We start from the raw sequence: 27,451 nt of genomic DNA, 5'->3' as shown, positions 1-27,451 counted from the left end.
CAAAATACTGATCTTGGGCATTCATTGCACTATCCCACTATGCTCCACAGAATGGGAACATCACAGAACTTTTGCTGAAGGAAGGCTTTGCCCGCTGCGTGGACTGGTCAATGGCGGTCTATACCCAGGGCGCTGAGAAACTCAGGGCTGCTGAACGGTATGAAAAATATCCATGAATGAGGCATACTGCAAGAGATTGTTGAGATCTGTTTCAGTTTGGTGTACATATCTCGCCTGACTGAATTCCACACACAACAATGACTTGTGTGGATGGCCGCACGTGAATACATCCCAATTTATATGCAATCAACCATTAGATTTAACCAAACTATACAGTATTGAGAAAACAGACCTGACCTATCTTTAGCCAATAGTAACTGATTCAAATGACGATTGACACATTGGTTAACCAATGAAATTCCCATCAGAAATGTATGTAATCTTATGGGTTCTGTTTAAAACGGAGCCGAAAATAATCGTGCGTAAATGATACGCAGGTTTCACAAATCAGGTCACAAATCTAGTCTTGAGAATTTTGAGGCTCTACACTTCTGTCTCCAGGAAGAGAGTTTTGCTGATTTCGGGAGAGTATATTGAAACCATTTCTCCATATAGTCAATATTATTTTCCCATATGACTAAATACCCCCACAAAGCATGAATCATGGTGCCTTTCTCATTTCGACATTTCCGACAAAAATCTTCTTTAAAGAGTCCCGTTCTGAGAAGTTTTGATGGTATGCAATAATATCAATTGATTATTTTTTATTGGGTGAATTCTAAATTATTTGACATTGTCCTCTGAACTGGAGCGATCTCCTATAAATGTTGAACCAGCATTTTTACCAAATACAGCCGAGTAGAGAACAGTAGATATCCGTGGAAACAAGCCTTGACTGACTCAACAAGCAAATTTCATGTTCACTGCTAAACGGAGATTTTCTAGCTATTTATTTCTTACCCTCTCTCTTTTTGTCTAAAGATCCGCTAAAGAGCGTAAAGTTCGCATCTGGAAAGACTACGTGGCACCCACAGCCAACTTGGACCTAAAGGACAGGCAATTTGTGGCTAAGGTAAGACATTTTCTATCTTGTAAACTTGGATCCCTGACTTCTCTAAACTTAACCCTGCTCAAAAATCCTCCAGAAAGCATCACCGAATTTACCATTTTCATGTGGCCCAATTCCACCGCAACAACTTGCTATTGTGTTCAACATGCCACGAGGCTCTTTAACTCCACCCGGGGGAGTAAAAGCCCACATGAAACCCCACCCCCACATTTACATATTACCCTTTTTTTATGACAGTGTGCACTCTTTAAACACTGTATATCAACACGTTATATTGGGTATATCTGTATTCTGTTTCTTTTTATTTTAATATTTTATTTTCAACACCAGGATCTTGCTGGAAGTGTCAATTTCCTTACCGGGATGAATAAAGTATCTATCTATCTTTGACACTGTGCTCATCTGAAAAAGAAGAGGCCTTCCTTTTGATAGCTATTGGACTTTATTTCTAAGGTTTATTAGCATCTAATGAGCAATAAATAATCCTTTGCTACCTCGGATCGAAACAAAAGTGCAAATATTGTTTTCATGTAAGAAAAAAATAATAGTAAGTGCTTCGCATCTTCCTGAAAATGTTGGAGTCAAGTTTTTTTCATGTCTAACAATATATATAAACATTTGGAGCACTCCTAAAAATAAACAACTTGCACTAAATCAATGCATATTCAACAAAAACCAACTGTAAAATCAAAATCGATGCAGTTAATAGTCCGAAAGAATTATATGTAATCCTTTGGCCAATTTTTTAAACTGTCCTATAGTTATATATATATATTTACCAGCTCAGTAGCCTAGATGGTAGGGCGCCCGCTCTGAGACTGGGAGGTCGCCGGTTCAAGCCTCGGCCGAGTCATACCTAAGACTTACAACATTGGTACTCATTGCCTCCCTGCTTGTCGCTCGGCATTAAGGGTTGGAATTGGGGGGTTTGCTCACCTAATGACTAAAATGGCTGCGCCCTGTTTGGCTGCGGCTGCATCGGCTCGCTACAGTTTAACTGTACGGGTCAGGTGTATTGACATTTCGTTCTGTGTGCATTGTTACAAAGAATGACAATAAAAGTAAATTCTTCTTCTTCCTCTTCTTCTTCTTCTTCTTCTTCTAGAGCAGTGATTTTTCAACCACTGTGCCGCGACACACTAGTGTGATGAGAGAAATGATCCAATGTCACTTTTTAAAATTCAAAATTTTATGAAACATTTAGGAATAATTTTCTGCAAATATGATGTCATTGTCAAGTGTCTGTGCTGTAAAAACTGGGGCTATTATAAATGATATTGTAATTAAACATACTGTTCAGTGTCATTTAATAACATTTTTCTGTAGAACTGTTTCTGTGCCCAATGCGCCGCTGCGCTAGTCTCCCCCCCGTCCCAGTGTTTTCGTTTGTTGGCGTCCCTGCGTCCTAGGCGCATCATTTTTGCTGGGGACACATAGTCTCGAATCAATTGTCATTATTACCTGATTACTTTTTTTTTTTAAACAAAGATTTACCGCACTCCAAACTTTTTCGTCAGGCAGATCCGGCAGATGTTGTGTTGGTCTCGTGGTTCGAGTTTTCGTCTGCACGCCGATCTCGAGTTGTATGGTGAAAAGTCCGTCTCTTTTTAAAGAACCGGCTTTTTCGGCTCAACTCATTCAAGAGAGCCGACTCTCCAACGACTCACTTGCTTTGATGCATTTTATTACGAATGAAAATGTTGTATAAAGAAGTTAATAAAAAAGGAAGTATAAAAGGAGAAAATGAAATAGACAGGTTTATGGTTATCCCTTTAATCGGTATATTACCAACAATATTTTGATGCAGAAAAGGAATTAATAATATAATGATTGAAACTGAATGAATATATAGATTTTTATTATATATTTGCGACGGATTTACAATTTCAACGTCGATAACCCTAAATTTTGGGGAGCCCTAGATCTCTGTTGGCACCTATAGATTTTTGAGCATGCGAGTCCCCGGGACCCATCACTTTTCACAGCTCAAATGAACACTGCTGTCCCCTCCCTCCCTCTGCTCATATTAACCAATCAACCCATTAACCAAAAGTAAGTGAGAGGACAAAAACACATATATTTTTGTTTTTATACAAGCTTGAGACCCTGGCAGGGACCAATCAAACCCTGGCGGCCTGCCAGTTCTTATATGCAGGGATCAGAATTTTCCGCGGATCCGCGGATTTCCGCTGTTTTTGAACCCCAAAGGCATTCCGACTTTTTCACTTTTTCTCTTGCGTAGCAAACAAATTCAAAATCCGACTGTCTCACTCTTTCCTTTATTGCTCTGGCGCACCCTGGCGGCTGTTAGAAAAATTGGCCGCATTGTTGCTCAAGCTGCAGGGACTGAACTGCATTTGAACTTGTCTTGCAGTATTTACAAAAAAATCAGTTATGTGGGCAAATTATTTTAATCTTCTAAAAATGTTACTTAAATGATAAACCCCCATCATGGACTGTTCACTCTGCTAGCCTCTGGGAAGAGGTTCTGCAGTGTGCGGTGCAGGACCACCAGGCTCCGCAATAGTCTAGTCCCCCTGGCCATTAGACTGTTAAATGGTCAATCTAACATATAGTTAACTTAAATCTAAACGGCTGCTAATCTGACTTTTTGCACTACTGGCAGTTTTTTATAGCTTGCCACTCATTGCACATTGCTCTCTGCACTATGGTAATTACAGCGTTATTGTTACAGTGTTAATGTTACTGTTTACCTGACTTGTTAACCTGACTGCCCATTTTGCACATCTGGTTAGCTACTCTTCTTGCACTATCGGCACTATGGTAAAATACTATACGTAGCCAATTACAATACAACTTTATTTATATCTGTACATTCAAGGAAACTGTGGGGGTCAGATGCATCGACATTTCGTTCTGTATACACGTGTACATATATGACAATAAAGTAGATCTGAATCTGAATCTCTGAATCTGAAATATAAGCATGGTTTTGGACAAGTAAATTGCCTAAAACCCAGGAGCTTGGGGGGGGGGTGGTTTGTCTCTGCCCTGCTGGACCCTGGCTATTTCAGCTGAAAATGAAAATCTCCATTCTGATCCCTGTATATGGTAATGGGAAACACTGAAATAATAGTATCCATTACCATATCATCTCCCACCCACATGACTGCCTCCATTTAGTTCATGTTTCTCAGGCGACAGAGTCGAAAAATATTAAACATCCTTTTAGTTTTTTTTCTTCCTCTCGTGCCGAACCCGATTAAATTCAGGGCTTGCCTGAGGCCTACATAAAAGCTGGTCATTAAGGAGCTTGCGTCATGAATGCGCACAAAAAGAGGTGAGATTAAACATTGATGCTATCTCTCGGATCTCCCCAAAGGATGCCGGGCCGTATTTGGCGCAGTTTAAAGGAATGAGCTGTTCTTTTGGTAGGAAATGGTCGGAAACGCCAAAGCCCTCGTCTGGTTTGTTGTGCGTGATGGGATTGGGATTCCGTTGCCATAATTATACACATTGCTTTTGTTTTTCCAAATTGTTTGGTCTTTCACAACTGTAATCACATTTGTTTTTTTTTGCCTATTTATTCTGATAGTCTATTAGATGTTTTACCCCGGAGTGCCATGTTTAATCTTGTTGTATCAATGACAGACTATTCTATTCTATTCATTTGTTTGAATCCCTTCTTTAGGGCGTAATTAGTAAATTAAATATTTCTGCCAAATTTTTCTTCCAAGAAATATATATTATATCTCCAGGGTTCGTACGGGTGCTTAAAATCCTTGAGAATGCTTGAGTTTTACTGTTATGTTTTCAAGATCAGGAAAATACTTGAATTTTGGGTGTCGTGCTTGAAATTGTTGCCATCGCCTCATTTCTTGGCAGTCCGACTCTATAGACCACGCAATAAATGAAAAAGAAATGATAAAAAGTGTGCAGAAATGATGCAGACACGCCTGCTCTGGTGGCTTGTTGTTATGGCGTTGTCATGTGAAGCGTCACCGCACCCAAGAGGACAGCTCTATTTAGAAAACTGGCTTTTCCAGCTATTCTAAAATGATATATTGCCGATAATAATAAAACCGTCTGCACCGAATGATTAGTAATTTAACATGCTTTGCAGGGGGATCCCTGAAAAACACATGGAATATAAATATATCCACACATCTACTGTTTTGGGGGTAAAATACCAAAGACAATTTTAACGCTCTACACTTCAAAGTCAAAAATGCAAAACAATAAAATGTACTTACTTTTGTGGCTGGTGATTCCAAACCTGCCTCATTTTCTCCCTCTTAGCATATATTGAATGTACAAATAACGTTTCAGGCTACGACATTAAAAGTTTAAGTTAAAACTATCCAGTGTAAAACTGAAAGTGAATTTATGATCACTTTTGCCTCTCACTGGTCACTTTTTCGTAGAAGCTTATAAAACTCTGACATAGTTGACCTTTTCAGACCACGTCACGTTTTATGACTGCTTTGCGAGCGGAAATGGAGAGATAATCGCCACATGCAGCTAAAACTATCAAAGTTAAGTTCAACAATTGAGTTCGAATATGCATTTTTATATTGCATCTTGAAGAATGTCTCAAAAAGTAAACGCTACATATGATATTCGTAAAATCATGTTATGAAAAGTACAACGCATTTATCTCTGAGGGCACACAACATTCGGGAATGTTGTCGATTTGAAGATAATTTCACAAAGGTGTTCTGGCTTCAGCAATGATTAATCGAGGTCTGAAGCAGAATTATGATCGGTTATTCGCTAAAGAGTTGATGTCTACCTGATAGCATTCTCGAGATTGCCGCCCCCTTAAACCTGAAATCTCATGCTCGGGTTTTTCCTTGCCCTCACGTTGCTTTTAGATCACGGGATGTTGCCATTGTGGTCTCTTTGCAGTCTTTTGAGACTGGCAATACAGAAAAAAACACGAGACATATTCTGACTGATATTCTAAAAAGACTTCCACTTAAAAGACAAACATTTGAAAACCGAAATAATGTAATTAAAGTTTGAGACATTACTATTTAGTGTAGTATGTTTACCCAAGACCTGGCACATCACCGAGCAAGTGAGTGTTAAATATCATCAAAGGACATAGATCATAGTATTTTATTCATTTGCCTACATTTTAAGCTGCCTTTGTTGTTAAATGAGGATAATAACAAATGATAAATATGTGGCATCTGGTGAAGGTCATGGGATGACGTCGTTGCAAGAGGTCACAAGCTGATATGCTGAGGGAGCCGGGGCGGACAACCTTCACGAGATATTTTAACTTTATTTGAGAACACTATATAAGCCAATGTTAACCGTCTGGAACTTTGAACATGTCCTGAATGGTATAAAGCTAGTTCCCTTTTCGCCATATCTCCTCTCTGCGTATTTTTTGGGGGCAACGCCCAACGACGATCCCTCAAACCGTTTGTTCAAATTTCCATTGCCAAAAAAATAACACCACAACACTGACACTATACTTGGTTTTGCCCATGCATGGCTATATGTTAGTGGACTTGAACAGTTTTTGGCACACTACCGGATTAGGATAACTTTTTATGCCATTTTTTTTAAAGATACTCCCCACCTTTTTCCTGGAAAAACCTGCTGCTTGCTGACTTATTTGAGACCCTATGAACAAATTTTGGGGTTGGGAATATACTAACATTTAAAAGTCCTGGGTCGCTTAGAATTCTTCTTTGTAAGATCAGGCTGTTTTCTTCATCTAATTAGAAATACACCCCAGGCACGGCTAACGTGGTAAACTACTATTTCAGCTGCAAATGTCTGCTTTTTGTATCTACATAGATGCCCATTCCCAGCCAGCAGAACTCCAGTGGTACATTTTTATGGTAATTGTGCTAGAAGGCTAATGGATGACGAGGAAACCCTTGTGCAATAACATGAGCACGGCTGAAAACAGCTTAACTGGTTAGAGAAGCAATAAAACTGACCTTGCTTTGAGCAAATGGAGAAACTGGAGCATCACATTTCTGGGTGTGATTTCCTATTCATTATGGACAGAAAAGGAACTTTCACGTGAAAGTAGACAGTTTAGTCTTGTTTAAACAAAAGGGCCATTCCATGTAAACGGAAGATCTCCTCCAACGATGTGTACTATTCCTCTCAGAGAAGTGGCAAGACGACATTAGAATCTCTAGTTTGGAAAATAGACACCTTAGAAGTCTTCAACTAGCAACCTGGTGAAATAGTACCCACAAAACACAAGTGTCAACATCGACAGTGAAGGGGTGACTCCAAGATGCCGGCTTTCAAGGCAGAGCTGCAAAAAAAGGCAATTTCTGAAACTGCCCAACATACAGATATTAGTATGGACAAAATAACCCAGGAATTAGATAACCATATATATATATATAGACACTATTTTATTTTATATGAAACACTGCTTCAGGTAGATTTTTGTTGCAAAGAGGTTTAATGTGATGTGACAGAATTTTTCCCAATGCAGATGTCATGCACGACAGCAGGCGGTAGGTGGCAGTAAAGTGCCACGTCTGAAAACGACACACTCGAGTCATGAGTCACACAGCCTCCCACCACCTCTCCCAAAAGTCCCCCAACAAGATTTTTCTAATTTGTGCCTTTTTTATACAGAAACTGCAGAAAAAACACCAATCATGAATAAATCGATTTGCACAAAAACACCTTCACTTTCCAATATTAATACTGTACATGCACGTGCCCAAAAGGGAGGAGGCTAAAAATGAAGCTTTTCGGTTTCCTTGTCAGGAAAACATGATCAAAATGAAAACAAGAAAAAAACCTTACCACAAAAAAGACAATTGGAAAACAAAGACATAGCGTTTCCAACTTATAGTATCTTTAATTCTATTATCTAGTGTCATGACCTAAAATATGTATGGTATTTTTTTAACAAATGGAATTTTTTAGTTCATTTACTTTTTCCGTAATCAAATGGCTTTTGGGCGGGCACAATGGCTTCTCAATGTTGTATGAGAATATTGGGCCTTGAAGTGATGGATTCCCTTTCGATGATTTGGAATAAAATCCAATGTGAAATATTTGCCACTGACTTGCTCTGCATACTAATAGATTTCACTTTCAATATATCTTCACACTTTATGGCGGATTTTACAAACTGATCTTTATACCGTGCAGTGTTTTTCACAATCCTAACTCCTCATGCCATGAGGCTCTTTAACTCCACCCGGGGGAGTAAAAGCCCACATTAAACCCTACCCCCACATTTGCATATTACCTTGTTTTTATTAGTTTGTGTTTTATGTAGCAGTATTTAAATACTCTATATCAACACGTTATATTGGCTATTTCTGTATTCTATACAGTAATCCCTCGGTTATCGCGGTTAACGGGGACCAAAACCACCCGCGAAAAGTGAAAATCTGCGAAGTAGCGACGCCCCTTCCAAAATGCTTAGAACATTTTTATTTTTTATCATTTGATTTTATTATTATTATATTTTAGACCTGCGAAGCTCTGAACCCGCGAACGTGGAACCACAATGTAAAGCGCTTTGGGAAGTCATTGACTTGAAAAGCGCTATAGAAATGCAGATCATTTCAGATCATTTCAACCACGAAGTAGCGACACCCCTTTAAAAATGCTTGGGGAAAATAAATAAATAAATAAATTAAAAATTATTTTATTTTATCATATTATTTTTTAGACCCGCGAACGTCAAACTGCGAAGTAGCGAAGTCCCACTGTATTTTTATTTTATTTTTTCAACACAAGGATACTGCTGGAAGTGTAAATTTCCCTACGGGATGAATAATCTATATCTCTCTATATCTCTCTAGCTATCTCTATCTTGCTATCTCTATCCAACAGCTAGTTTCTGTACGGCTCTTACTATGCTTTTCCCTAAATCTTTATCCTCGAACTCAATTAAGGCAACATGGGCAAAACCGTACACGATTCGAACACCTATTTTGGTCTAATCTGCGTCCGCAAATACTCATCACTCCAATGTTCTTTGCCATCGGCCGATAGGGCGCCATCCTCGATCGTCGCTATCGCCGTTCGGAGCGTCGCCGAACCCCCTCCTCTAATTAGCCGCTAAAATTCTCATTTGTGTACCCGGGCCGCCCGGTGACCTTGCGTAGACTCGCTGATAATTCTGCCACGTATTATCGGACATCGGGCACGGTCTAATTCCCGTTCCCCGCTGGCTGTTGAGTTTGATCTTTCGAACGGGGAAGATGGGCTCCTCTTTGGACTCTTGCGTGATTTTAATGCGTTTGATATTTTCAAGGACACTACTAAACACTAACTGCGTTTTTTTTAATAAAATAAAAGATATAGAATACTATAAAACTCAATATAACGTATTGATATAGAGCACTTAAATGGTACGGAAAATACACACTGGCATAAAAATAGGGTAATATGCAAATGTGGGTTTGTGGTTTAATGTGGGCTTTTACTCCCCCGGGTGGAGTGAAAGAGCCTCATGACATGAGGAAGAAATGATCTCCTCAGTCTGTCTGTGGAACAAGACTGTGACAGAAGTCAGTTGCCAGTTCTTTTAAATCCTTTTGCAAATGTAAATATATAGAAAATCGCTATCTCTATCTATATACCCATAAAAGACCATCTTTTTACCAGTATTTGTACAAGTGGCTATCTGGTTATTTTATAAGGCTGCAACTATCGATTGTTTGAATAGGCGACTGGTCACTGATTGTTGAAATCGTTTGAATCACCAGATAATTATATTTCTCTCAAATTAAGCATGAATTTGATCTGATTATGTGGCAAATGACAACACAAGTAAAAATGGTTGAATCTTTTATTGAAAAATACTGCAGATTTGTGCAAAAAATAAATACAAATGCCCTATCTAGACTTAAATCCATAAATATACTTAACTGTTAAATATATAGTGAATTCAAATAAAGTAAACATTGTTTATTCCTGTACACGGGCTCATGAGCAGCAGTACAACAGAAAATAAAACCTATGTTTGGTATTTTGTCAATGATGTTTAGTGGTCAACTGCAAAGTCTGTAACACAAGGACTTAACCATTCTCAACAGTTTGAACTCACATTTTCAACACCTCAGGTTTATCGTTTTTCATTTTAAAAACAGTATTTTGTTCTTCAGACGGAACGCGCATCATTTCATACTTGTTTGTCAGGCATCATTTCTTTCGTAGCCAAACCTACGCGTACAAAATGTACAACGTATTGGCTTGAATATCACTAAAATCATTAGGAGGCGAGCCAGACTCTCTGCTCACTGTCCATATGTTCCCTTTGAATCAGGGGTCTGAATCTTACAGTTTTGGGGCCAATTGCGACCCACAGGGTTGTAATCGTTTGAGGCCCCAAACCTAGTATGAATGTTTAAAGCAGGGGTCGGGAACCTTTTTGACTCAAAGAGCCATAAAAGCAAAAAATATTAATTTTATTTTGGGAAAGAGCCACACCATATATTATGAGACAAATTTACAAAATTGCTAAACCCGCGCCCCAGACAAAAGCTTAGTCTTTAGCACATTTATTTTTGATGATTTGATAAAAATTATGAAAAGAGAATAATGCCAGAGCCCCTGTCCCAAAATCAACAAACATACCACTTTAAACTTGTCTCTTTCTTGCAATGACTCAAGATCGGTTAAACTCCTTTTGACCCTTTTTTTTCATACATATTGGTTTCAAAACCAGATGCAAGCAGTTATTGTGTAAAAACGTCACAACATTCTGCAAATAGGGAGCCTGATGAGCTCACTTTTGGCGCAGATGGCGTAGGGCGAGAGATGGGAGTGCTTGCGCTTTTTGCATGGCTCCACCCATCCCTCCCACTCACCCAATCAAAAGACTAAGTTCTCTTCCGGTGTTTTGGCGTATTTACAGTGTGTTCTGTGGATTCATCATAAGGTATCTGAACACTGAACACAGATTATATAGTGAACTTTTATATAAAGGATTCTTTAGCGTTGTACAGCCAAAACGAGTTTTTTTCCCCCCCTTTTTGGTGTGACACCTTGACTGTAAATTGTAGTGAAAAACGTGCCCTATATATACTGCGAAGTAACATCGTATACTTAGCTTTGGATTGGATTTGCGTGTACCTGAATAGGATGAAGAACTCAAATTTCGAACAAGATGGAGACATTTTGCATGCAATCAAATTTGTCTCTGAGCCATAGATATTCATAGAAAGAGCCATATATGGCTCGCGAGCCATAGGTTCCCGACCCCTGGTTTAAAGGGACAGTGTGTATTATTGAGAACCTCCTGGTGGGAAAAATGATTTGTTAAAAAACATCTACTGGTTAATAAAAATAAACCAAAATGCATGAACTATGAAATAAATCTGTGTTTTAAAATACTAAACATTTGAATTGATTTGCTTTGCACATTTGGCAAGTCGTCTTTTTAATGGCTGTAGTTGGATCAAATCCTTCCAATCTTCAGAAGTTTTGGTTCTTGGTGTCGACGCCATCATTTCTGCTTGTTAGCGCTCGAGGCAGAGATGCCATTGCGCATGAGCGACTCTCAGCAGAGATCTCATTCATGTCGGGATGTCTCAATCTGGTGGAAAAATGTGTCTGGCCACGATAGTAGCCGATGGAATTCATTTTTGACAATTTCCATTAGGGATTTTTTGTTGACAATGGCGAGTGATGGTCGCGGCCCGACTTATTTGAAGTCATCAATGATTGCGTGACCCTTTCAAGATGCCGAATTCTGATGGTAACATGTTTTCCTGACCCATCTGTTTTTGCTAATTTGTCCATTTTTGGTCACGGGCAAAGCCAGATCCATTCAACCGCAGGGAGACGTTTATTTTATTTTTTTAATCAACTCTCGATTTATGACTCCCGTCTTCATTGGTATTCATGACTTTAAATGATGACTTTTCATCTCGGGAGATTTACATAATTTTTCCCGGCAGACGTGTGTGACTCAAGTTATTTTGTCGCCGGGCACAGGGTTCCCGGCGCGGCGAGTTATGCTAATGAGGCGTGCTAGTCATAAAGTAGCTACATTTCTGAAAAATAGGGCCGAGGTATCGGCCTGAAATACGTGAAAATGGAGTTAAAGAGCGAACTGGTAGAGAAGGTTTCAAAAGATGCGGGCTGCTTCGGACCTGCCAATAGAAGTACAAGAGAAAAATGAGCTGCACTTTGAAATGTGTCGACTTGATGTGGCCAAAGCCTGGCTAAGCTGCAAAGCAACTGGAGCTGTGTTACTTTTTCTTTCTGTTTTCTTTCACGCAATGTCTTTATTTGTCTGCCTTTTTCTCCCGTTTTTCTTTTACTCATACTCTCCCTCTTTCTCTCTCGCTGTCTTTCGCTCTTGCTGTCTGTCCAATATTTCTTTCTTTCTCTTTTTCCTATTTTCCCGTCATCTCCAATTCTTGCTAGGTCTCCTATTCATTTCTGTATTTTTCTTTGTCTCTTCATCTCTCTCTCAAAACATGTAGGGAAGATGCAGCGCTACATCTACAAATGCAGTTTTTCCGAATAAAACTTGATTTTCCTGCATGTTCAAAAGGCTGCAAGTCTTCTGCCCGGTTCCCGAGCGCAAGCGGGCGACATTATCTGTTTAAAAATTGCTGTCCTTAGCTAAACTTGTGCGGATATTTCTGTGAAATACGGCCATCTGCCGGAGGGTGGACAGCTACACCCTCCCTGCCAATCTCTGACGACTTGTTTGCGTTTGAAATCTCGTCGTCCTTCAGACCTCGTCAGCTTCGACCTTCCGGAATCGCCGTGATGTCGTATTTAACGCTAATCCTGGTTCTGCACTGTTCGCAGGTGATGCAGGTTGTCAATGCCGACGCCATGGTGGTCAAGTTGAACTCTGGAGAGTACAAAACCGTCCACCTGTCCAGCATCCGGCCCCCGAGGATCGAGGGAGAGGTAGTGAAAAATAGACACTCTCATCGTACATACATGGGCTTCATGTTCGGTGTTAGGTTGTGAAGATCAGAGTGGAATGAGTGGTGAATATGAGTGGGTTTTCTTCTTCTGAGGGGGGCCACGAGCAATGTTCCCTCTAAGATGTGTATGTGCGCAATGGCGCACTTCCCAGAGCTTTTCCGCGCACACGAAAATCGAGCCAGCTCACAAAAATCAGGGCTCGAAATTGCTCATTAAGAAGCGAATTAAGTCAGTTACAGTGCATGAAGGTAAAAATACAAGGCATCCCCTGACGTTGGGTTCCAAATGCGGTATTTGGAAGTCAAGGTCGAAGGAGAACGAAGTTGAGTCAAGTCAGTAGAGTTTTTCCAGAACCGGCTTTTTCGGCTCGGCTCACTAAAAGGAACCGGCTCTTTAGGGTCCCAGACGGCTCTTCAGGTTGTTTTTGCTTCTTGAATCCCAACATGTCCAAATATTATGTAAAATTGTGCACAAAATGACTTAAAGGAAGGGGGGTAATAGAACAAAAAATAAAAAAATACCAAAATGAAAAAGTAGTGGAAAGCTGAGAAAAAAATGAAACACGAGAAAAAAAGAGAAAAAAAGGGCCGGAAAAATTCAGAAAAAAGCCAGAAAAAAAGAAAAAGAAACAAATGGAAGGAAAAGGGAAAATAAAACCAAAAAGCAAGAAAAAAGTAATGGCTGGGAAAAATGGACACAATAAGATTTTTTTTAAAAGGAATTTAAAAAAAAAAAGTTGAAAAACAGGGAAGAAAAAGTTTGTGTTGCATTTAAATAATTTCCAATTATCTCATCTCATCTCATCAGCTGTACCGCTTATCCTTATTAGGGTCGTGGGGGGGCTGGAGCCCATCCCAACCATCTCCGGGCAGGGGACAGCCTGAACTGGTTGCCAGCCAATCGCAGGGCACACGGGGACAGACAACTCACTCGCTCAGTCACACCTAGGGACAATTTGGACCGGCCAATTCACCTGAAATGCATGTTTTTTTTTGGAGTGTGGGAGGAAACCGGAGTGCCCGGAGGAAACCCACGCGAGCAGGGGGAGAACGTACAAACTCCGCACAGTAAGTCCGGTAGCTGGATTTGAACCCACACAGGAGGTTCCCAAAACCTTAGAATTGTGCCGCACACGCGCTTACCACTGCGCTGCTGTGCTAATTTCCAATGATATCAAGTCAATCTTGTTGCCAACATTGAACTTCCACTAAAAATGTAATTAAATACAGTTGTGTATCGTGCTCCAGACTCGATAAGCCCTCAAAAATGTTAGTATGATGCGACGAAAGATAGCAGGAAAATAAAAATGGAAATATTGTGAAAGAATTGTAAAAACAAACTACCTTTGCAATAATACATTAGCCAATTCATTCAAAAGTGAAAAAACAATTTTTTGCATTGCCGGAAACTCGGCAAAATGTAAGGTGATGTCAAGTTTTGGACATGTTTGATCATGACTCAGTTGCCACACTTGGGATTGCCGTCGCTCACTGTTGTTTCAACTGTTGCTCACCGACTTTGTGTGAACGCTCAGACCCGGAAGGAAAATGACAGGGAACATTGGCCACGAGACTTTTTTACAAAAAATAATCGAGAAGCACTGACTCATTTGTCGACTCATTCTTCTTCTAAATTCTAGTAAAGGGCATTGACCCTTGTGTCCAAAATGTCGGCGGGAACGCTTCCCCATCACTCGATAAGGCAGAGCGACCGACGCGCACAGAGGTCCCCTGCCGCAACGGTGAGCGTTTGCTGCACTGCAGAGAGCAAAGCAAAGCTTAAGATAAAAAGCACACACGTGCGCACGCACATGCTTCGCTTGGTTACGTCGCATGGCAACAGCGTGTCCCGTTCCCGCCGCTTCGGCAAAGAAAATCGATTCTGTGTAAAAAAAAATAAGCGCCTCTAAAGATACCAGGGAAACATCTTGAAGTGTCGCTATGCCGGTAATAATAACGTGGGTTTATTTGTTATTTGAAAGGTCATTCAGTGCGTCACCACATTGCATCTTTTAACAGACTCCTTTTTTTTTACATTTGATCGACTCAAATCGTGTATCGCGTAACCTTGAAAATCGAAGTAGGGTTCGATTTCCTTTTCACCAGGGAAAATGGACTATGAGCATGCATTGGAGTACTTTGGGTGTCGGTGGCCCTTCATTTTAATCGTATGGGGAAAGTTCTGAAGCAATATTTGAATTGATGATGTTGAATCTTTGGCGTTCTGTGATCTGAAATGAAATGATCTGCATTTCTATAGCGCTTTACAAGTCGATGACTTCCCAAAGCGCTTTACAGTGTGCTTCACATTTCCCAATAGCGGCCTTGCAGCCATGTAAGGCGCTAACCTGCTTATTGTGGGTATTAGGGGTTCAGTGTCTTACCCAAGGAAACTTCGACATGTAACACGGACGAGCCGGGATTCAAACTGGGATCCCTTGATCCCAAGACGAGCGCTCTACCTCCTGAGCTGCATTTTTTTTTTTTTTATAAACCGGGGTTAATGCTTGAATTTTAATGTTTTCAAGGTCAGGAAAATGCTTGAAATCGTTACACTGTTTCTTGGTAGTCTGGCTGAATAAACCACGCATTTAATAAAAAAAGTGCATGCAAATGAAGTGGCTTGTCATGATGGTGTCAAGTGTCAGCGCCCCCTACTGGTCGCATCCAAGAGGTCGGCTCTATTTAGAAAACCGCCTCGTTTGGCTCACTCAGAAAAATCAGCTCTTTTAGCTCCAAAATGGATTCTTAGATTTGATTTTTTTTAATGATATGATAACAAAATATGATGCACCAAGTAAAAAATCATTTCATGTTTTGCAGGGGAATTCTGAAAAAGACAACCAATATAAATGAAAATATTCACAGATCTACAAAACAATTTATTTACTCACTGAACCTATTTGAACAACAACAGAATCTCTGAAAATACAAAACAATAAAAATGAGAAATATTACCTCTTCAGTGCAATAAATAAATGATGAATGAATGAATGAAAGTTTTATTTCGAACATAAAAATAAAAACAGGACAAAAACAATGAGTCAACAACGAAATAATGTCCCACAAAATGTTCGAAAAGGGGTAGTCAGAAGCAGATGCTTATTTTTCCTACCCCTTTATCTTCCCTATTAAATACATTTTATAGATAGCTCCCTCTTGTGTACAATACAACAAAATCTCATGGATATACTTATTACATAGGTCAGATATCTATAATTATAAGTTACAATAATCACATATTTTATACACTAATCTTCGCAATACCCATCCCTCAACATCATAATGCGCATAATGTCACTGCGGCACCAGTGATAATATCAATAAAAATGAACACAATATTTATAACAGTTCTGATGTGATAATAGCACAATAACAACAAGTTAGCCATGGTTTGAAGTGCAGTATTTCCAGTCTCCCTCATATCCCATTTTCTTCATCTCTGTATTTCGCCAGTAATGCTTTTTTGTATTTAAATTTGAACACATGGATATTTGGACATTGTTTGATTTCATTTTGCAAATTATTCCAAAGTCTGACTCCACACACAGACACACACATACTTCTCCTGGTGGTTCTCACCTTTGGGATTTTGAATTCACCACAGCCCCTCAAGTTATAATTTCCCTCTTTCCGAGTGAATAATCTTTGTATGTTTTCTGGCACTATGTTTTTGTTGACTTTAAATAACAGTTGTGAAGTGAAAAATTTTATTAAATCATCCAGTTTCAATAAATTGGACTGCATGAATAAAATATTGGTATGATCCCGATATCCTACCCTGTGTATGGTTCTTATTGCACGTTTTTGAAGGATAAAAAGGGGCTGTAGTGAACTTTTGTAATTATGATAATATGCCAAACAATATATAACTATTTACGATTCTATTTTAACTAATTTAGACAAGGATCCTTTGTAAAACATGCAAACAATATAAATTAAAATAAGTAAAAGATTCAGACATTGATTGAAAGCATTTCGGAGAAATCAATATCATTTAAATGAGTACAAATTTGACTTTTTTTTTAATTTGTTTTTTCATAACATACATTATTTACTTCATTTAATTGTTTTTCTGATTAAACTTTGTTATCACCAAACCTTGCGGTTTTTGTAAACAAAGTGTGACGCAGCAGAAGCAAAATGGCTGAATTCGTGTCAGTTCACTGCAGCCCGTTGCCACAAAGATGGTAAATAGGAACAGCTCAAAGTATGTGCTAGCAGCAAGATAACCACTTTATTTTAGTCATCAAAGTCAACCCCCCCAAAAAAACCCTTAGGTTTCTCACGCTGTATGTCTTCCTTTGAAAGTACTGGAAACATTGATAATCCTGAGTGTGCTGCGTGCGTGAATGAGACTGCCGAGAGAGGGGCAAACGTAAACAAAGCTAATGCGAACCAGCAGGACAGCTCTTTCATTTTATCTCCCTCTCCCTTTTCCCTTTTCAATTTCTCTTTTTTCCACCTCTCCCACTATTTTTTTATCTCTCTTCTCTTCCCCTCTTTTTTTTCTTTTAAACTTACTAGTCTGACCTTCCATTAATGGGAGCTAGAGCTCTTGTTGGTGATAGAAAGGAGTGGAGAGGTGTTGTGAAAGGATAGTGGGATTGTGGACGTGTTCTTAAGGATGGGCTGGGCACCCGTATGATGCGGCAGGGGTAAACCAGCAAAAGCTGTTGAACAGAAGAGTGTGTTGTGTCACCCTGACCCGAGTGACACGGTCGCTTTCTCGTGTCCCGCTTCATCCGGAGGGACAAAAGCCTGACCGACTTGGGTGCCGAGGTGCCTAACTTGTTTGGGCGTTTGGGTTGGCCATGGCCCAACATTTTTTGTGTGTTTTTTTTCCTTTTTTTTTCTTTCTTTATTATTGTATGTGTTTGTCTTGCTGTCGGTCACCCATCTTGAGGGTTATGACCAAGGTAGATAGTCTGACCTTCGCAAAGTTTGTTTTTCTAGCACGCGTCCCCCCTGCTAAAATGAATTTGAGACCCCTCGTCTGAATGTTGAAATGACTGCGGATAAAACATAAAAGCTGTTTTATACGGTGGGAACGTTTGAGACAAATTCCACCTTGATTTCTTTTCAATCCGTTGGAAATCAGGAGAGCGAAAGTCCCGAAACGGTCATAAGATACCCAGTCACTGGCACACGATGGCCACAACGTCAAGGGCTCCTGAGTCACGCTTGCTGGCGTCTGCAGGGTTAGCATCCAGCCGGCGTCACGCTCTCTCCTCGGGAGTCAAAGAAGATTCCCGAGCCGTGGCGTCTAATTTGGGACGAAGGGAATTTACCCCAAATAGAAGCAGAGCTTTCCCCGCAGGACAGCGGGCGCAAAGCGCTGTCTCCGGCTCACGCTTTGAGACGCAGGAGCCCTGACGCTGCCCCGACCCTCCCGTTGCAACCCCCGCTGGCCTTCCCTTCCCCCGGCCGCTTTACAGCAGCTCAAACTTTGTCTCGTCACGGTAATTTCAACGTTGTCGCTTTGATCTCCAGCTTGGCCTCACAAGAATTACCGTAAATTCCGGACTATAAAGCGCACCTGATTATAAGCCGCACCCACCACATTTAAAGAGGAAAACCGATTTTGTACATACACAAGCCGCACCTGTATATAAGCCGCATGGGCCCACATTAAAACATGTAACACAAACACAAAATTAACCCAAACCCGACTTCAAGTCCCGCGATTGAAACTAAATGTCCTTCGTTAAAGTCCTCAGTTCAAAAATCACAGCCGGCAAAATGAACGGAAGATGATACCGGTACTTGCGGTTTGATGCAGACCTGCAGAGTCCGGGTCTCGTTGAAAGTAATCCGAGGAAAAAAGTGTATATTTCCAAAGGTAAGGGTGGGAAAAATATATCAGATGAACACATTTACTCACACAACTCCTTTTTCTTTAACCAACTTTTTACCTCTTCTTTCCTTGTCTGTCCCTCACCTTTAGCGGTCCCCACTTAAACTCGGCACCCCGCGTTTGTTCCGCCCCTCCTTTTTCGTTCACCCGTGCAAAACATATCAGAATAAGTGTCTAAAATAAATACATTACAAAAATATACAGTTGCAAATACATATTATACATGGGTTACACATATTTACAAAGAAAGACGGTACACCGAGAGAGTTTTCAAAGCTTTAATAATAATAATATAGTTTTGACAGGGCAGTTAATGGTAGCAACACTCGAGCGCCGCTGGCGGCCGTTAGAAAAATGCCGTAAATTGGCCGCATCGCTGAATAAGCCGCAGGGTTGAAAGTTAGGGAAAAAAGTAGCGGCTTATAGTCCGGAATTTACGGTACACTGTTTTTGGGGGGTTGCGATGTCTTAGGTCAGTGGTTCTCAAGAGGTGCGGTGTGGGCGCGTTTGACTTTAGAAAACTTTCCCAGAATAAATTGCAATTGCACCTCCACCACACTAGGGGGCAGTGGCTTTCCCATTGGCAGTGTTTTGTTTCCAATTAGCCTCCACGCCGTGCATTTAGCAGTAGTAAAGTTACGAAGTGGAGCAGGCTCCTAAGTGATATCATATTTAACACGGATGCAGACGGGTGAAAACAGTCAAACAAAATTCGTTTCCCGTAGCACTTCAATGCGTCCTCGGAGGAAGACGAGCATAGACCGGTGTGCTTGTTAGGTTAAATACGCTGGCAGCAGATGGCATGAGACCAATGAAGCTGTATCTGAAGGCATTGCAACCTAATCACGCCGATAAGACGTTTGAGTTCTTCTCCAGTGCCAAAACGAGTAGATTTGGCATGGAACGGAGGTGACGAGTTACTAAGATCAAAGTTTTGCCCCCAACAATGTTGATCTGCATTTCTCTAGCGCTTTTCAAGTCAATGACTTCCCAAAGCGCTTTACAATGTGCTCCACATTTTCCAATAGCGGTCTTGTATTGCAGCCATGTAAGACACTAACCTGCTTATTGGGGGTATTAGGGGTTCAGTGTCTTACCCAAGGACACTTCGACATGTAACACGGACAAGCCGGGATTCGAACTGGGATCGCTTGATCCCAAGACGAGCGCTCTACCTCTTGAGCTACTGCCCCAATGTTATGTCATCAATTAAGAAACATGGGGGCGCAAGAGGATTTTTTCTTCCGAGGGGGTGCGTGACATAAAATGATTGAAGAACTGGCTATAAAGTAGTCCCCTTGTATTTGAAACACCGGACCACGGTATCGCTATGCTATTCATCATGCTAATAATAACCGGGATATGTCCGGCAACGTTCTCCATGTCATTTTCACGTCTTCTGGGTCTGCCGCCGCCGCCTCCAATCCTCTTGCAGCGCTGGCCATTAACCTTCTAAAGACGGAGAAGTGCTACCTTTTGTCGTCCTCGCCGCCCCCCCATCTCTAGCTCCCTCTCCCTAATTGGCTTAGAGTGCTGACATTTGCAGCCCTCGGTGACATGGCTGTCTTTCTGCCTCCAAACGGCTTATTAGTCCGGATATGATTTTTTTTTTTTTTCAGTCTATTTTTTTGCAGCCCTCTTTTTTTGTTCCCTGTTAGCAGCACGTTTCGAGTTTTCGCTCTCTAGCACCCTCAGGATGCACACAATTATTTGGAAGCCTGTCGTTAAATCGGCTGCCCTCAAAAGAGAGAATTCTGCCCCAAAACAGAGGACAGTCGCCATTTTAATCAACTTAGCACATGTGGGAGAGGTCACTGCCTTTTTAAAGTGAATGATTTAAAAACAAATCAGAAAAGACCAAATCCAGATTGAATTGTAAGCTACTGGAGTCACCGTAATTGGATTTTTTCAAAAGCCACTTTTCTGAGAAATGTGTTTAAAACCACAATCAGGTTCAAATTGCTGGGTTTGTACATGTGCTTCAAATCTTTGAAAAGGCTCCATTTATTATGTGTTTAAGTATTAAAGTGCTTACATTTTCGGTGAATTACTAGTAAATGCTTGAAATTGTTGCCGTGTTTCTCGAGTCTTATTAGAAATGATGCCAACACTGCTCTCTGATGGCTTCGTTTTGCCATTGCATTTCTTCTTCCTTTTTCTCCGTGATTCACTGCAGCTTGCATTAGTTTGTTTGGCATTTTTCTGTGAAGCGTCATCGCTCCCTAGTTTAAGGTGCATGCTATACCTAAATAGGGCACTATGGAAGGTGTATCGGAGTGAGCATGACGTAACCAATATGGAGATTTATCATGGGCCTTGCAAAAAACGAAGGTCGTTTCCTGCAACTGAAAATGTAAGCTACGACTTACTGTCATATTTACCCAACACCGATATGGGGAGAGAAAATATGTACACACTTATTGTTCAGGTCCGCAAATATATTCAGTATTTACTCAATACCTATAAATCACATGTCTTGATAAATGCAAACCCGAAATTATAAATCGCATTTAAATGGCAGATTTATTGCTAAATAAATGTTTCAGGTTCACAAAGTCAACTCGAGTCCTGTTTATTTGTTTGGCCCTTAATCACAAAGAGTCTCAAAGGGCTGCACAGACCACAGATGATTGCAAATATGACACCATCCCCTGATCGAAAACTTACATGAGGGCAAATAATACAGATATTGTCAACATAAAATATAGGATATTCATATGCTATAGAATAAAAAGGTGTTTTAAGCTTCGATTTAAACAATTCCACTGAGGTTGCAGATCCAATCTCAGGGGGAAGAGCATTCCACAGCACCGGGGCCCGAATGGAGAACGCTCTCCAACCTGCAGATTTCTTCTTGGCTCTTGGGAGCATTTTCAAAGCGAAGGCTCTGGACCGGAACATAGGGGGAAATTCAATCTGAAAGAGATTACGGAGCAAGTCCATGCAATATTTTTTATACTACCAACAGAACCTTCAAATCACATCTTAAGCTAACAGGGAGCCAATGCAGGTTAGCTAAATTTGGGGTCATGTCATCACACTTTCTTGTCTTAGTTAAAAGCCTGGCTGCAGCATTTTGTACTAGCTGAAGGCTCTTGATTTTGGACCTCGGGAGACCGGAGAGTAGGGCATTACAGTACAAAGACTCCTGCCCAAGTAAGGAATGAATATACATTGAAGAAAATTGAAAAACCCAACAATAGTAAGTAAGATAAACCAAAAGCAATGCTTTTATAATCCGCACTTCTCTTGCAGATCTTATTCCTTTTATTTTTTAAATCTCCAAAATGTTTCACGTACTTTCCGTATGAATGAAGTAGAATGATTTATCACCTTAACTTGCGTATGTTCACTTGGGCAATTATGGTGGCTCTACAAAGACAAACTTCTTAAAACGAAAAGTCTATCGATTTATTCTCTTGCCATTTGGTTGTCTCCTGCTTTTTGACTTCCACCTTTCACAAGAGTGAAGTGTTTTTTCCTCTTACCCAACAAAACGTGGCCTCTTTTTCAAAATGCAAATATCTTCTATTTGTGGCACTCGTGTCAGAGCGCGGGCGAGTGTTTTCTGGCAAGTTGTTGTTCTGTAGCGAGTACGCACATCTGCGTTTATTAGATTCTGTCTGTTCCTTTTCATTCAAGCCTTTTTTTTCCCTTTCACGCACTTTCAGGAGAAGAACAAGGACAAAGACAAGCGATTCCGGCCGCTCTACGACATCCCTTACATGTTCGAAGCCCGCGAGTTCCTCAGGAAGAAGATCATTGGCAAAAAGGTGACTTTTACAAATCTTTCATTTACGAAACATAATAAGCAACGCCGTATCACAACTGGCACGCCCCCTTTAGTATCCTTACACAGTGTTCATTTGAGCTGTGAAAAGTGATTGGTCCCGAGGACTGGCATGCTCAAAAATCTCTGGGTCCCAACAGAGATCTATGGCTCCCCAAAATTGAGTGTGCTCCGTGCCCTTACAAACTGTCGTATTTTCCCTTACAAAATACTAAAAAAATCATTTTTTTTCAAACATGTTTATTGATGTAGTTTAACATGTTATATTGTACATGTCTTTCCTTATATCGTATATATTGTTAATTATATTGTTAACATTTTGTTGTGAGACACTGAGTTGCTCGACATGAAAGAGGTTTATTATAAAAAAAGTTGAAAAATGAAGTCTCTTGAACGTTCACTGTAGAAGGAAAAATACATGCAAATAGAATACATTTTCTTATTCAAATTATGAATCCATTTTCTGCAATAAATTATTGTTGATAATATACTGATTAAAAGGGATCACCACAAACCTGTCTTTTTTTCATTTTCTCCTTTTCTACTTCCTTTTTTTCTTAACTTCTTTACACAACATCATCATTCGTAATATAATGCATCAAAGCAAGTGAGCCGTTGGAGAGCCGGCTCTTTAATGAGTCGAGCCAAAAAAGCCGGTTCTTTAAAAAGACGGACATTCACTACACAACCCGAACTCGAGATCGGCGTGCAGACGAAAACTCGAACCGCGAGACCAAAACAACAATGGCGGATCTGCCTGACGAAACGTTTGGAGTGCGGTAAATCTTTGTTAAAAAATGATAATGACAATTTGGTGTCAAAAAAGTTGGGTCCTGGGGACGCACGTTGATTTGACACGATGCGTCCTCAGCAAAAATAATGCGTCAGGGACGCGGGCAAACCATAACACTGCATTTATGTTGTCACCAACAGTAAGCCTTGTTGTGCTGTGGCCTAATGTTGGGAAGAGCAGAGTGGAATGAATGTGTGTTCTTGACTCCAGCCACCTCCCACTAGGGGGATATGGCTTCCATAATTTGATAGATGTTGTCACATAGGAGTTTATGCACTACCCCTCCAATATATCAACCGGGAACTTTTATCCCCAAATTGTAAGCAACATAACCCTTAGGGCAGGGGTGTCCAAACTTTTGAGAAAGCGGGCGGCCAGACTTGGTAAGCTGCAAATGTGTGAGAGCTGACTATTCAGCATGGCATGGCTTGGTCTTTTATAAATTCACTCCCTGTTAAAGGTTTGCAGACGTCTTAGCTCGCCTTTGCAGCATTGTCATTTGACTCTTGTGAAAAAGCGCTGCTGTGCCGTTAAAACGGCTTCCAGTTGCTTCATCTTTTCACAGTATTCATTTTTAGTTAAATTATCGAAGTCAGCATGTTTGGTCTGCCGCTTGATATTATATTCTTTGAAAAGAACCTCAGTCTCTCTGCAAATACAGCTGACAGTTGTTTCAGATAAGGCAGAAAAAATACTCTGGAAGCGGCCCCCTTGCAGTCAATTTTCCTTTTTTTAATTGTGCTAAAAATTCTCACAGAAAGCCAAGGGCAAGGTGGCTTAGGGGGTACTGGCATCATCCGGTGAAATGGTGATTTTCAATTTTGTACAAATGTATTTTATACTGCTTTCAACGTTATTGGTGTCCATATTTCATTTAATTTGATCACCGTCCCTTACTATTTTTGCCTTGGGTTATTACGGCACAGTAGGCGCAACTCTCAAGTTAAGCCAACTTACTTCTAGTGCGCCCTCAGACTTTGTGACCGATACTTATAAGCAGGCTGGCCAAACCTACAGCCCGTGGGCCTGACTCTGCCTGCCATAAAATTCTGAGTGTGTCAAAAAAAAAGTTTCTAGGTGATTTCTACCAAAATTTATGCTTTATTTAAATAAATTCAAACCAAATGCTTTATCCGGTCGCGAGAGAGCAAGTGTCGAGCCTGTACAGCATCCTGAGTTGGTTCAGGTGTAAAACGGCATTCACACAACTGCTAAAATAGCATAATACTGAAAAACAAAGCTAAAACATTTGGAATTCATATTCTGATCCAGCCTGCCTGAGACCAAAGTCTGAATCTGGCCCCAGAACCAGACTGAATTTGATATTCCTGCTTTAAAGTTTGGCTATATGACTGACGCTGGATTTTAACTTTCATGGTCATTGTTGTTGATAAATGAAACTATGCAAAAATACATAATATTGCACCAAACTAAATATACATTTTCAATTTTATTTTTTATTTTTTTTAATTGCTGCTGCTAAATATTATTGCACTATTTCATTGCATTATTATAATTTAGGCCAGGTTCTAAGACCTACTTCATTATTCTTATTTTTACCTATACTTCCTGATAGTCTTTTTCCTTTTTTTTTTTTTAAGTCTTTATACTACAGATTTTACCCTGGAGTGTCTTCACAAGGTTGACATCAACGACCAAGACAATTGTAATTCTATAAATGTCGTATTCACAGCATGCCACGTTCTTCTTACCCATGCGCCCTCGGGAGTCGCTTGAACCGTATTATGACAATAAAGTATCTTCGAACTTTAAATCTACAATAATTTGGCACCCAGTGCGGTGAGTCGGATTTTACCCTGTTTCATCAATGAATACGCCATTAATGAATAACACTTTACCAATCGTTTCGATCATTAGAGCTGGTGCGCGGCTCCTATTCGGGAAGCCTTTTATTTACTCTCTGTCTTCCCCCGCCCATGTTCTGCCGATTTTTCCAACTGTAGGACCAGAATTGCACAGCACGTTTGATCTTCTGCAACCCCTATGAGAGTACTTTCACCCCAATTTGAAAATACCTGGCATTTTGGCAAGCCAACACATTAGCTCCGCTCCTTTCGCTCTCCCAGTCTGCGCGTCTCAGCCGGGTATTTGTGTTAACGGCGGCGGAAGCCCGAGGGACTCGCCGTCGGCTAAGTTGCGCCCTTTTAAACAAGCGGTGTTGATTTGCTTGGCTCGTGTCTATTGATCTGCGGGCCCGGAGAGATGGAAGGGCCCGCTATCATTTACTCACCAACACGCCACCACTGTTGAGCTAAAGAGCACTTGAGTCGTGCATTTTCTCACACTAGCTTGCGTTTGACCGTTTTTGCTACATTGACCGCTTGGTGACAAAAAGGAACCGAGAGGCACTGCTTTAATGTGGTTCGTTTGCATGCACAATTTGTAAAAGACCGTAATCGTAGGAGCCAAAATGTATACAAAATGTGTTTGTTTCGTTTATTTTATGGGGTGGCCCACATTAATTAGTATAAGGGTAGGAACGTTTGTGTTGTAGCTTGGAAAATTTTGATTTTAAGGCACTATGAAGTATTTGCATTCCACATTTTTTCACGTTGCCATTCTATAAATGGCCGTGTTTTGAAGAACGTCTGCTTTGCCTTTTTTTTTTAATGGGCAGCAATAATCATGAATGAATGTAAAGATGGAAAGCTTTCACTGTTATATCTTTTTCTCTTGGTGTTCCCCAAAATCATTGTAGTCAGAAAAAAAGTTGTGTAGTAAACAGCAGAATTTAATGTTTTTTTTTTTGTTTTTTTTTTTAATAAAATGCAAAGAAAAACTCAAAACCTCAGCGTGAGGAAAACGAGGAAACATTGAAGGGACTGCACATGAGGTCATCCCCCTGCCAGGATGACCAGGCTGCAACGGATGTTACAATAACAAATAATACACGGATATTGTCAACATGAAATATTGGTCATTCATAATATATGAAATAGAAGTGTGTTTCAAACCTAGTATTAAATTGAGGTTGCAGATCGAATCTCAGAGGGCAGAGCGTTCCACAGCACCAGAGGCCGAATGGAAAACGCTCTCGAACCTGCAGATTTCTTGGGATCACGAGTAGACCAGCGTTTCTCGAGCAGGAACCTAGGGGAAAAATGATTTCTGAAAGTCCTTGCACCATTTTGTATTATATAAACAGAACCCTAAAAAGCACCACTTAAGCTGACAGTGAGCCAATGCAGGTCAGCAGAAATCGGGGTAATGTGATACGTTTCTTGTCTTAGTTCAAAGCTTGGCTGCAGCATTTTATACCAGCTGCAGGCTCGTGAGGTTAGACTTAAGGAGACCAAAGAGTAGTACATTAGTCATAGAGACGCGACAAATGCATAGCATCAGACTGGGACAGTATAGGGCAAATTTTGCAACGTTGCGAAGATGTATAAAAGTTGTTCTCGTAATATTCTTAACATGTAACTGGAAGGACTGATTAGGGTCAAATGTGACCCCTACATTTTGGACTGAGTCACTCCGAGAGAGATTACATTTGTCATATGTTCGAAGCATTGTTTGAGAAGTCACGGCATTTACATAAACGAACGATTAGGATTTCAGTCTGTCCTATTGTTTTTCCAGTGTTTGATTTCGGTCTTGATCTTTAAAATCAGCAGCAAAAACACGCTATCCTTTCTTCTTTTTGTACGTTATTTCACAAGTGACCAAAAACAGAATCTTTTCCACAATAACAACTTCCTCGGCGGCCTCGGCAGCGAGGGAAGAATTAGTTTGGATTAAAGCTTCCTTCGCCCGCTTTTGGAAGCGTGTTTATTTCCCGGCGTAACGTCTTAGCCCTCCGGAGGCTTTCATGTTCATCTGCACTACCTTGACCTACTTGGGAGTTTCCTCGGCTAGAGGTGGCTGCAGGAGAGTGCGCCGCTTTGCATTTGGGAGCCTTTGCTCGACCCATTTGCCGTCCCGCTTTCTCTAAAGAGTCACGGAGGAGAAGAAGCAAACTGGGACCAGCTCTGTTGTTATTGCCAAAGACGATGACTGTATTTTCCGCATCATGAGGACGCACCACCCATACAGTTGTCTTTTGTCATATATTTTTCAT

General features: G+C 40.5%; 1 protein-coding gene across 1 annotated transcript in view; it reads left to right on the top strand.

Annotated features, from left to right (window-relative positions):
• snd1 (staphylococcal nuclease and tudor domain containing 1) overlaps positions 1–27,451 on the top strand; it is a 237,408-nt gene that overhangs the window by 16,401 nt on the left and 193,556 nt on the right. Inside the window, exons 8-11 of the mRNA XM_088347694.1 lie at positions 51–157; positions 982–1,072; positions 12,809–12,913; positions 22,462–22,563. Of these exons, the coding sequence (XP_088203820.1) occupies positions 51–157; positions 982–1,072; positions 12,809–12,913; positions 22,462–22,563 (405 nt within the window). The remainder of the gene's footprint in view (positions 1–50; positions 158–981; positions 1,073–12,808; positions 12,914–22,461; positions 22,564–27,451) is intronic.

Source organism: Urocampus carinirostris, chromosome 11 (assembly GCF_059441175.1).
Source record: "Urocampus carinirostris isolate Australia breed hairy pipefish chromosome 11, RoL_Ucar_1.0, whole genome shotgun sequence".
Lineage (NCBI taxonomy): Eukaryota > Metazoa > Chordata > Actinopteri > Syngnathiformes > Syngnathidae > Urocampus > Urocampus carinirostris.
Note: the sequence above shows the minus strand (reverse complement) of the source record. Positions and strands in the feature narration are given on the sequence as shown.